This window comes from Oryctolagus cuniculus, chromosome 3 (assembly GCF_051225735.1).
Source record: "Oryctolagus cuniculus isolate XC-2025 breed Fujian yellow rabbit chromosome 3, ASM5122573v1, whole genome shotgun sequence".
Classification (NCBI taxonomy): Eukaryota; Metazoa; Chordata; class Mammalia; order Lagomorpha; family Leporidae; genus Oryctolagus; species Oryctolagus cuniculus.
The window spans coordinates 146,595,244-146,607,846 of NC_142869.1; the positions used below are offsets into that span (position 1 = coordinate 146,595,244).

Sequence of the window (12,603 nt, forward strand, 5' to 3'; positions counted from 1 at the left end):
AGAACATATATATTTTCCTATGTAAGTGAATACCACCCATATTGACAACACGTTATGCTTTGCCTTCCCATAATATGAAACTATTTTTAAAAATAGAAGCATTTAAAGTTAGAAATTAAAAGCATATAAGTTCAAATTCACTTATATTAATGAATTTACATATCCACAGATTTTAGCATTTGATTAAAAATTCTCACACCTTTTTCTTTTTTATCATGAAACGCTTAGTTAGAGTAATATAAGAACATAGCAGTTAAAAGACATTTAGTAAGAAGGTTCTTACATCACTGTTTCGTTTGCAGTCACAAACTGGACCAGCACACTGAAAGACAGAAATACAATTATCATCTCATGTGTTTTTTTAAGTTGGATTTTAACTATATCATATCACATTAGTTACTACAGTTATAATTAAAAGTTTTGGAATAATTAACTTAATATAAAAATAAAAATACATAACAGTCTAGTCTGTAAGAAAATAATTTTAACATTAGAAAATACCAGTCAATAAACAGAAAAAGTAGAATTTTAAGTTATAAAAAAGAAACATATTTCAAGGTTATAATTTATTAATTGATCAAACAAAAAATCATTGAAAAAACGGAATTCATAACTTTGCTTCAATGTAGGGTGTTGAAAATTTATTTTGCTGCTCTATAAGGACCTTACCTGTAGATTTCTTATTTTATTTTGAGAATAAGTGTAGCATAAGAGGTTTTAAAAAACTATCTTACCGGATCCCTGATTGAAGTTTTGGTGAAATTCTCTATCCAAGAATTTACATCAATTTTAATTCCAACAACTGAAAAATTAAAGATAGAAATGGATGTAATACAATCTTTGCTATATGACATATTAGAAAATTTATACAAAAGCAAAAAATGTTGGAGTGAATAGTTATTGTAGATTTTTGGGGGGAGCTCTTCATTAAGGAACGATGCTAATTGTTCTTGAACTATTACATCATCAATCATTTATATTCACAAAACAATTTATTTATTGGCCACACACTGGCCAATTATCTAATACAGTAAGCTAAAATAATAATAGTGATAATAATAGTGATAATAATAATATCAAAGATAGCCTCATAAATATGACTTCATTCAAGCGGTGTATTTTAAGAAGCTTCCCTAATCCCCTCGCACGTGTAACAGGCTGAGAGAATAACTGGTAAACGAGCAACTGAGGGAAGGAAGGAACAGGTGTGAGTTGTGAGTGATGGGGTGAACCAAATACTAGAACCACTGATGGGATAAAACTGCCCTCTGAAGTAGGATGGTCACCACTCATCCATCTGGCCTCCATAATATTATGCTTTTTTTCTAAATTTCCAGTAAAATTAAATCATATAATGAAAAAAAAAAAAACCAAGTTTTTACTTTATTGTATTCACCCACCTCAGCTGACTTCCACTTCTAATGTTTAATTTTATTATGTATTTTCACTTGCTTATTTAATTTTTACCAAAAAGTCATTTTTCTATAATTTGCAAGTTTTTAACAGATCCCTTCCTAATCTTCTCTGATAGGACTCTATAGAGTACCTATGCCATAATTTATGTTCCCCCCCAGTGATGGAAGTTTAACTTTCTATCTTTAAATTATTACAAATATTTATGTCCTTGGCCATGTTGCTTTATTATTTATTTGAAAGTATTAGGAGAGACTTCTCTAGTGGAATTCCTAGATCAACCCAATGTTTTAAGTTGTGCATTTAAAATCCTAATATATTATGTTAAATGGATTCCATAAATTTTTGTTGATTATATATAAAAACACTTCTTAAATTCTTCAGCACTTTATAGTATCAATTTAATTTTATCCCCAATTTGATAGATAGCAAAATTACATATTTTTTCAGTTTGCATGTCTGACATTATTTTGTTTGAGGCATTCACATGATGGGAGATTATAGTGTAGATGTCAGGTCACATTTAATTTTGATTGTGTTTATGTGTATAGTGTGTGTATGCTTACCTGCAGGTTTAAGAAGTTTTCCTTGGATATATATTTCTACAGCTTTGCTTACCATAATGCCTGACTCATAGGCCCCAGGTCCACTTTCTAAAAGAAAAGAAAGAAAACAGACTTATCTAGAAGATACAGTGGATAACAATATTAAATTTATATCAATAGATACAGATGGATAGTGTTTTACTTAAAAATTATAGATTATACAACACATAAAGAGATGCATGGTTCCTTCTTCCTCTCTTCTTTCTTTATATACCAACCAAGCTACTTGGAATGTCCATGAATTGTTGTGTATTTATTGATTTGGAGACAGGAATTACCTAGTTTGGTTTAATCTAAATCTGCAACATAATGCACACACATCAAATCTTGGCTTTCTACCATCTGCCAAAATGCTGGGGCAGTTGCAGAAGTAAAGAGGAAAAAAGTAAACAGGAAAGACTGGTCTTGGGTGCCTAAAACTGGTGTTACTTTTTATAATGTAGATGTTCCTGGACACAGCTCTGAAATTCTCTGAACTGCAGTTGCCCCCACCCCTTTTTATTTTATTTGAGAGGCAGAGTTACAGACAGTGAAAGGGAGAGACAGAGGTCTTCCATCCGCTGGTTCACTCCCCAAATGGCCACAATGGCCAGAGCTGCACTGATCCAAAGCCAGGAGCTTCTGGGTCTCCCACGCAGGTGCAGGGGCAAGCACTTGTCCATCCTCCACTGCTTTCCCAGGGCATAGCAGAGAATTGGATTGGAAGTGGAGCATCTGGGACTCGAATCAGTGCCCATATGGGTTGCCTGCACCACCGGCAGAGGATTAACCTACTATGCCACAGCACAGCCCCAGTGCAGTTGTCCCTTTTGTGAAAATGGGGGTAAGTAAGGCCTATTCCCAGAGATGTTAAGGAGTTAAATTAGAAAGATGTTTTGGAAATAACAGAATATTTTCAGTATTTTATAAATATTACAGTATGTAATTAATACTGATAAAATATAATTAATCAGTTACTCTATTTTATTTAGTTCATTAAGCATTCTTCCAATATATTTTTCAGCTGTGCCATGAAGGATGCTCTACATGTGTTTCTATTTCCTATGCATGCCTGTTAGAAATGCTACCTTTGCGCGACTGCATAATTGCATGCTGTGTAAGAATTTTCTCTCTTCAACTAAATGGATGCTTCTTTTCTATTTTTCTAATACCTTGCATATAATGCAGGCTTTTGAATAGTCATTTTGGTCAGTTAACATAAAATATATTGATGTGGGAGAAAGCAGGTAGCAGCAATAATTTATTTTTGAAAAAGTAATTGAGGAAGCTGAATTCCAAAGCAATACTTACTGTTAAAGTAGGGAGCAGTGAAAACGTAGTTATCATTATCGAGGCTCCTTTTATAGAAGCTGTCTTCATATGTCTCTGGGTTTTCCTGCCAATTTTCTCCAGCCCTAAGGAGGAAATGGCTCATCATTCATATTCTTTAATCTACCTGATAACCTACTTTTCCCTTGGTGGACACATTGAGCTCTACAGATAACGTCTACATCTCAGGTGTATCTAAGGAAGTTAGTGCTAGCTGACAGTGGAACTGATACTACTAAGCAATACATCAGAACAGTATCAAGAAACAGAAAAACTGGCTCCTAGTCTTACTCAGCTGTTTACTATCCAGGTAATTATGAACAAGACCAATTAGTATTAGTAAGTCTTGGTGCTTCCTTGGTCCACTTCCGACCATTACAGAGAAAGATACATCAAGGAACACTGGAAACAATGGCATGCTATACAAATCCTGCTAATAGTCTAAATCATTATGTTAATTTAATTAGTTTGAGCTTATGTCTACCAAGAGAAAATTCTCTTTAAACATCTTGTAAACATTTTAATAAATAAATAAATATATATATATATAAATACCTATATCATTGAAAAAATCCTAAGATTCCATTTTTCAGAATGGAGTATTTTAATACTGCAAATTCTTGACAACAATGACACCAGTGCAATCTACAAATGATGATCAATTTCTCTGGAGAACGGTTTCTTAATACAGGAATGCACAGATCTTGGTACGGTTTTTCTAATGCACTTACTTTTACAGGTGTTATTTGAACTTACTCTTTGGGATAAACTCTGGTAATCCCACCATCAGTCACAACAAACCGTGCTTTCACTCCCTTGCTGGAACACATGAAAAGAAGATTTTTTTTTTCCAAATTGAATTTATCCTAAGATATTAACTTAGGTATTGCTGAAACTAAAAGAGATAAAACAAGTTCCTGAAATAAGGGAAGCCAAAGTAAACACACCAACTGATGCAAAACTATGCCTTAATAACTGCAGTATCTATGAAGTAAGTCCTTAATAGGAGGCTGCTTAAGGAAGGCTCCTCAGGAAATGAAGATGAAGCTACATTTTGAAGACAGAATGGGACTTAACCAGCATGACAGAAAACAGAAGATGTCACTGTAGAGTGAGAAGCATATACAAGGGAAAAGTAGTGAAGAGTGCTGGTATTTGGTGCATTGAAAGCATATGGGAGAAATGGTAGCAAGCAAATTTTAAATACAAGTTTCTTAAGAATGAGTAGCTCATAATTGATTTTGGAATACACAAACATGCTTATTTAATTTGGTTTATTTACACCAAAGAGTATACACATGGAAAGCCGAGAAACGACAGGTATTAATACTGAAATGTACCCACAATTGAAAATGCAAGTTCTCCACAATTGTAAAATGATTTTGAGATTCTCAAGGAAAGGCTAAATTCAAAGGTAGAATATCTATTTTTATTAATAAGAACAAATACTTACATATTCTTCTGCTTACTCCAGTAATTTTGAACAAGTTCATTTGTAAAGCCTGCATCCAGCAAGACTCTATTAATCAAGTCTGTATTACCTAACACAGAAAAAAGGTATCTTTAATTATACTCACATACTTCTTTAAGACAGTAATGAAACAATTATATTTTCTAGCTCCAAAAGCAAGTTAGAGTGAATATTCCTATTAATTCAAGAACATATTCTGTATTCATATTCTAATTTTTCTAAATTTCTAATTTTCTAGATTTCCAATTTTAATTGAGAGAAATATATAACATAGGGGTATAACACTGTCAAAGGAAAATGTAAAAATGAGCTAATGCCTATAAAATGATCTCTAATTAAAATAATTATAAATTCTCAATTCTTTACATATAATCATCTCAAACATTTCCTACTGAATTACAGTGGAGGCAGACAAATGGTGATGAGAAATAAAAAGATGGGAACAGACAACACAAGTATGAATTACACTGGAAATACTATTTTTAAACATATTTAGACTTCTCCAGAAACTAGAGGCAGTGAAAAATCTTTTTCACACATTCTTTTGAATGACTGCAATTTTCATGGTATTCTGAAATATTTACAAAAAACTCATCTTTGCAAGGAGTATGAGAGTGTTATATAATTTTGTATCCAATTAAAAAATATTCTACAATCCTATATTTTAGTTCTCACTTGGAAATGCCTATCAATTATTAACAGGAAATAAACATTGACATAAAATAACTGCTCAGAGAAAGTACACAATGAGTAGAAAAGTTTAGAATTATGCCTAGTGTAGACCAGCTACCCATGACTGGCTTTCGAAGTGGCTTTGAAGCCACTAGCTAATTCCTGCCAAAGTGGAGGCTCTGTGAAGACATTTGTTCTCCTATGTGAGAAATCTAAACTTCAGAGGCAGCTTTAGAAAAAGGTTTTTGTTTTTGATAATAAAGTGCTTTGTTTAGTGCTTCCTGATAGATTTTTAAAAAAGAAAGAAGGGAGGAAAAGAGACAAGGGACAGGGAGGAAGACAGAGAAAACAAAAAGTCAATTAGATGTATTTGCTCTTTTTTTTCCTTCAAATTATATCCACTAAGGTAAATTTGAATTTACTTGGTTTTCCTCTCTTGATTTCCATTAAACTGCATTTGTTCCTGACAGTGCTTTTACAATAAATATTTTTAGGAAAGAAATGTTTAGATTTTTAAACATGTTAAAATCCAAAAATCCATAAATCTCTATGAAGTCTCATAGTTTGAATGATGCACATTTATCTGAAAGACAAGTATAGTGCTTAAAAATGAGAGACTAAAATTTGGTTCTCTAGCTGAACTTTTTTACTCCATAAATTGGGAAATAACAGCTTGTTTTTTCTTTTGAAGATAAATACTTTACTGTGATCAAAAACAGACTGTCAGAAAGAAAGAAAACATTAAGTGATATATCTTTATATTTTTGTTTCTTATTCTACGCATGTTAAGACTCATACAGGCCGGCGCCGTGGCTCACTAGGCTAATCCTCCGCCTTGTGGCACTGGCACACCAGGTTCTAGTCCTGGTCGGGGCGCCGGATTCTGTCCCGGTTGCCCCTCTTCTAGGCCAGCTCTCTGCTGTGGCCCAGGAGTGCAGTGGAGGATGGCCCAAGTACTTGGGCCCTGCACCCCATGGGAGACCAGGATAAGTACCTGGCTCCTGCTATTGGATCAGCGTGGTGCGCCGGCCACAGCGTGCTGGCCGCGGCGGCCATTGGCGGGTGAACCAACGGCAAAGGAAGACCTTTCTCTCTGTCTCTCTCTCTCATTGTCCACTCTGCCTGTCAAAAAAAAAAAAAAAAAAAAAAAAGACTCATAGAAATTTATATGTTCCTCTACATAGCAGGAGCAATTAAGAAATCTTCAAAAGATAACACAAAATTAAATATCCTAAATTTGAGAGTAGTTAAGGAAAGCATACCCTGTTTACATTTAGCTATTGCAAATATATATATTACTATGTTTTGAAAACTTGATTTCATTTAATGATGAAATGTCATTTCTTTCATATATAAAATTAAGGCTCAAATTATTTTGCCGTTAAAAAGTCATGCAGTAAATAAATCACAACACCAACAAACTAACATGATTATAGTAACATGATACAATAATGCAAAGACTTCAGGCCTTTTGGATATAACTGGACCGAAGCAATTGTTGCGAATTAATACATACTTACAGGATGGGTTGTTTGGAGTTTTTCTATCAATAAACTCATTGAAATTTAAAAGAAATTCAGTGTTATTATCTGAAGGTTTAAGGTCACTGCAGTAATCTCTGGGGGGAAAAAGTATATTTTAGGATATTAGATTCTAAGATCAAATTTTTACAGTATATCTGGAGGTACTAAAAACAGTTTGATATTTCATGCTGCTGATTATTAATTGAATATTAACAATGTTAATGAGAACTTACTGTATTTAAGATACTGGTAAACAAAAAGTTGTACTATTTTATATACTAACAAATTATCTTTTAATTCCTAACTTAAGAGAAGACACATATGCATCTGTACCCAATAAGTTGCAAGATTTTGTTCTGGCACATGAAGAAAAATGTCACCATAGAGATAGGCAGTTGAAAAAAAAGAGAGCTGCTTTAACAGTCTTTTTGCATATTGTGTCTACGTATTTTGCTAACACATCAAAACTTGACTATTCAGGGATAGAGAGAGGGCACCATGAGAGAGAAGTAAAATTAGGAGGAAAAATCATGTTCATTTGAAAAAGTATGTGAGTCAATGTAACTGTATTAAGATTTTTGTTTTCAGGGCTGGCACCTGTCTCAGTGGTTAAGTCCCTCTATGAAACGCCCCTGTCCCATATCCCAGTGCCTGGGTTTAATTCCCAACGCTGGCACCTGACTCCAGTTTCCTGCTCACACAGACCATGCGAGGTAGGGGTGATGGCTCAATTAGTTGGATTCTAGCCCTTTCTTGACTCTGGGCTTCCCAGTCACTCCTGGCTGTTGAGGCCATGTGGGAGTGAACCAGTGGATGGGAGCTCTGTCTGTCAATCTCTTTTCCTCCTGCCCTCTACCTTTCTGTTTCTCTGCATCTCAAATTTGACAAATTAATAATAACAAACTAAAATGTTTTCCCATACAGTTGTGCTTGAATATTTAAAAAAAAATCTTGAGGTTCAAACACTGCAGACATACGCTATACATACAGATTTGCCCATAGCTATGTATATCTAAGGGTACAGAGATACACAATACACACTTGCGTATACCAGGGACTTCAAAAAGTTTATAGAAAATGCATATTATGAAAAAACTATGCATATATTTCAAAATTGCACCAAAAGTACACATCTTTCATTTTCCACAAATTTTCTGAAGTAGCAGCTTGTATATATACTCATCAGTGAAAATACAAAATTCTCCATTATGATTACTGTCAGATGGAGTGTTATTGCTACAAGTGCAGAGCCTGTATCTACTTCATTCACCACTGTATATGTGAGTCAGCACACTGTGTAGCACATAGTAATTGCTCAGTAAGTATCTAAATGAACAAACAGAATTCTGTTTAAAGTTGGTTCTATGATTTGACATGGGATTAACACATAGCAGTCTTGACCCCAATTCAGATTGTTGTTGAAGGCCTCCAATGCATACAAGTGCTAAGAAAAAAAAGAAAAGAAAAACCAACCTTGGTGCTAGGAATGTGTAGCCAGATTCTTCAAAATTATCCGGTTTCAGTGTTTCTGAATCTGAAAAGATAATGGCACGGGATTGGAGAGGCAACTCGGAGCATATTTTTGAAATTCTAGGACAGAAGGTACTAAAAGATTGTCTTTTAAAAAATGTAAAATACACTACTTATATCCTAAAATTGAAACACATCAATGAATATTAAGGTCCTCAATGCTTCCCAATATTATAATAAAATCATAACACAGATTAACTTCACAGCATCTGTTGCAATAATTATATCAGAGGAAACACTATAATTTTCCCATTTACTAACCTTACCATAACCAAGATGTCTTTTAAAAAGAGAATATCAATATTACCTAATAGGTATTTTATTTAAAATCTCAGTGTGAAATTTACCAACATTGACAAAGAAAATGATCTTAGCAAGCTCATTAATATCTTTAGTGAATTAATAACATTCTTCATATGAGGTATGAATTAGTAAGTACAAGAGTAAAAAACACCTGTTTTTAATTCTAAGAAAACAACTGGCATGCGAAACAGACTGCATAGGAAACACAAGCATATTCTTCCCCCTTTCTGCTGCCCAGGTCTGAGTGATCATGGAGGAAATCTAGCACATGAGAAGCACGGAGGATAATCCCCAGTAGGAATGGAAATATCAGTGGACTTTTCAAGTGTACTAAAAGAAAGAAATCGAGCAACAAGAAAATACTTGCCCTTCATTTTGCCCTTTTTTGCTGTGAAAATCCATCAGAAAGAGAAAGCAGGGAAACAAAAAAAAAGAGGGTAAAGCAAAAGGGGTCACAAACAATATTTTATTCAATGACTTTCTTGAATAAAAATATTGTGCATAGATCAAAGGTTCATTTATGTACAGCTGTAGTCTGGAGAAAAGACACCTAGGTTTGAAGACTGGGAAGTCTGTCCTGTCCATCATGACTGATTACCCTCTCTGTCCTGTGGTCATTTCTAGGGCCTGTGTTGCGAAGTGATTAATGCAGGTGCAGTACCAATGTCAGGCTATAAACAGAAGCACTTACCTATCATCAAAGACTTCACTAGTTATCCCCTCACATGTATCAAGTAAAGAACTAGCTCATGCAAAATTGCTGGTTGTTAAAAGACCATCATATCTATCAAGTGAAAGTGCAAATATAAATGTTTAATAGATAGCCACAATGGATTATGAGCACCAGGCCTGCAGACAGCAGAACATAACTGACAAAGAAATGAGTATAACTGAAGTTTATTTTAAAGTCAGATGAAAAAGATATGTACTTTTTTGTGTTTTAATTCTTCCTAACAGGAAAAGTAGATTGTCAATAATAATTGAGATGTGCAAAGGATATGATGGTCATTTGACTTCACTAAATTTAGTCACCAGAAACAAAATCAAGATGAATTAAAAGAAATATGTACTATTAACAATTACTCCACATTCCAAATGATGTTTAAAGAAAATAAAAACTAGTCCATTGGAGTTACTGAGACATTAATTTGGATTATGAAAAGAAAGTTAATTGCCAAGCACAGTATTATTCTGGCCAAATGCAAAAGAGAAAAATGAAAAAGAAGGAAAGATCAGAAAAGGAAAAGCTGTATAGTGCCATGACTAGAGAGCATGTTGATAATTAGCATGTGAAACACTCTGCGCCAGCTAGCAGATCCTGAGCACGACAGCTACAGAGGACACAGCACTGCAATGATTCTATGAGCACATAGCAAGGCAGGGAAGGGAGGAGGGGACTGCCAGTGAGACTGGAGTACCTGCTCATATTCTATCCATGTAGAATATTTCTTGTTCCTTGCATGTTTGGAATGGGTTAGAATCATTGCTGCCGATTTGGTAATCACACCTACTAAAATGTAGAAGCCTTGGGTATTCCAAAATCTAGACGTATTTAAACATCTGATACTGGGAGATAACAAATAGAGCCTGGAGTTGCTTTCACAGTACTTACATCTGGCCTGAGTTATTGTCTCTTCTATTTTGGCTTTTATATAGTAAAAACTGTAGGTTGGTAATACCAAGGCCAAACTGCAATAGAAACAAGAGAAGCATAAACACAAACAAACAAAAATGAAACATAACTTAAAAAAAAAGACACATCAAGTTCATGGGAAAATCCAAAGATCTTCCTCATGGAAGGAAAAGACATATTACTTTGACGAGAAAAATGCATTCAGCAAATTGAATCCTTAATTTCAGGCTTGCCATCCAGAGTCATCCGACTGTCTACAGTGTAGGGAGCCAGAAGAGACAAGTGGGAAATAAGCTACTAGATGCAACCATAAATTAGCCGAGGAGGAAATGTCACTGATCCCTACCATATTTGCAGATTATATTTAAATATTTTGAATTTTGACAAAAATAGACGACCACTAGGGGTAGGTTTAAATAAGTACATATATCCTACTAATTGGATGCTCCCTCCTTAATGTGTTATACACACTGTTAAACTGCTTTGCAGCAAACAGACACTATTAAAATACAAATGAAAGAATCATTAACATGAATGACTATTGAACAATCAGAGAGTCATCTGAAATAAACTGTTAAGGGATTACACACCTATGGTTTTAACATTCTAATTGTTATGTAGGTTCCCCAGTGTCTACTGATGGGCAAATCCAGATTCCTTTATAGCACTAATAGAGACTGCTTATACAATTGTTTCTCACTCAGTTATATCACAAGAGCGTGGTATTTGTTTCAAGTTCATTTACTATGGATATTCTCCGTTATCTGGCAGTTTGTTATTAGGCTCAATGGGAAATACATCTTGACTGTGTAATCTGTAAGAGTCATGGGGGTACTCTGGCCTGATGGTAGACAGCCAAGCTGGAGGAGATTTCTAGGGTCAACATTAGCCTGAATTCAGAATGCTTAGACACAAGGAATGTCAGACAAGCCTGTCATCAAATCTCACCTTAGTGACTGCACAAAAATAAGAAGCTATCCTGTAGGTAACTTTCTTTTTGAAATTGCCAATGAACAAAATGCAGGATGTGTGGGAACTGTTAAATGATGTCAGAATATCACGCGGTTTCTAATAACACAAATGTATGTAAGTGATTCTTCTACCCCCAATACTGGCTAGCACACTTGTTCAGGGCATGATTAAGTATTCCACATCCACACGTGTAGTGCAAATGACCTTTGCTAATCATTGAATATAGAAAGAAACTTGTAAGCTGTCTGTGGCAAATATGAGGGTACCTTTAAAATGTACACTATTTCCCAGAAGCCATACTTATTGAATGAGAACTATGGGCGTAATTTGGCAATCACTTTTAATATTTACTCCAGATGTTAGTGTTGCACAGGAAAAGGTGTGCATTTCTAGGCTTCTGAGTATTTCTAGACATTTGCAGATTTTTTTTTTTTAACCACTCAAACCTCATGTATCCCCAGCGTTGGGGATGGATATCCAAACTGTAATTGGGTTATATATTGTTCATGGACAAGATAGAATAGGATGAAATATACAATTTCAGACTTCCTTTCTTATACATATAAATTAAAAATCCACTCTATGTACAGGAAAGAAAAAAGCAGAGGTTTATTTGCTTCAAATTTATTATACAATAAAGATAGCAAAATGAGTGAATGCTTGTTACTTCCAATTCCCAAATCTTTCTCCATCATTAAGTAATTCATCCACTTTCCTTATGAGAAAAGGTCAGGGAAATAAAATGCTACATAGATTTAATGAAGATTTCCACATTAATTTAATGGGTAACACCCTTTAAGTGGAGGCAGAGATGAAAATTAAAAGAAGCAATGTAATCAGTCTGAAAGTAAGATGACCTTTCATGATTCACTTGCCATTTATAGAACGGAGAGCAGAATTACTGAATATCTGAAGATTGCCTCCTACAAATTCCTCTCGAGGGAAATTAGGACACTTTTATGGCTCCATCAGTACTTATTACTAAGAGAAACTTCTAATTGAAACCGATAACAGTATATCATGCAACTGCTACAGTGTCACTCTGCAAGCTTGGGTTACATGTCATGTACCATAAAAAATAGCGTGGAAACCTGTGAGGAACACAACAGAATTTTTAAAATTGGCCTATCAAATATACATTTTGTTGGCTGTAAATCTCAGTTTGTTATTAAT

At 34.5% G+C, this 12,603-nt stretch overlaps 1 protein-coding gene across 8 annotated transcripts in view; it reads right to left on the reverse strand.

Annotated features, from left to right (window-relative positions):
• The window catches only part of CACNA2D1 (calcium voltage-gated channel auxiliary subunit alpha2delta 1), a 516,209-nt gene that overhangs the window by 20,214 nt on the left and 483,392 nt on the right, over positions 1-12,603 (reverse strand). For 4 of the 8 annotated variants that reach the window (XM_070069805.2, XM_070069801.2, XM_070069795.2 and 1 more), the window contains 10 exons: positions 10,438-10,514; positions 9,193-9,213; positions 8,466-8,526; positions 6,990-7,087; positions 4,780-4,867; positions 4,083-4,145; positions 3,309-3,412; positions 1,980-2,066; positions 735-802; positions 284-322 (listed from right to left, as the gene is read on the reverse strand). In XM_070069805.2, coding sequence (XP_069925906.1) covers positions 284-322; positions 735-802; positions 1,980-2,066; positions 3,309-3,412; positions 4,083-4,145; positions 4,780-4,867; positions 6,990-7,087; positions 8,466-8,526; positions 9,193-9,213; positions 10,438-10,514 — 706 coding nt within the window. 8 annotated transcript variants of the gene reach the window in all.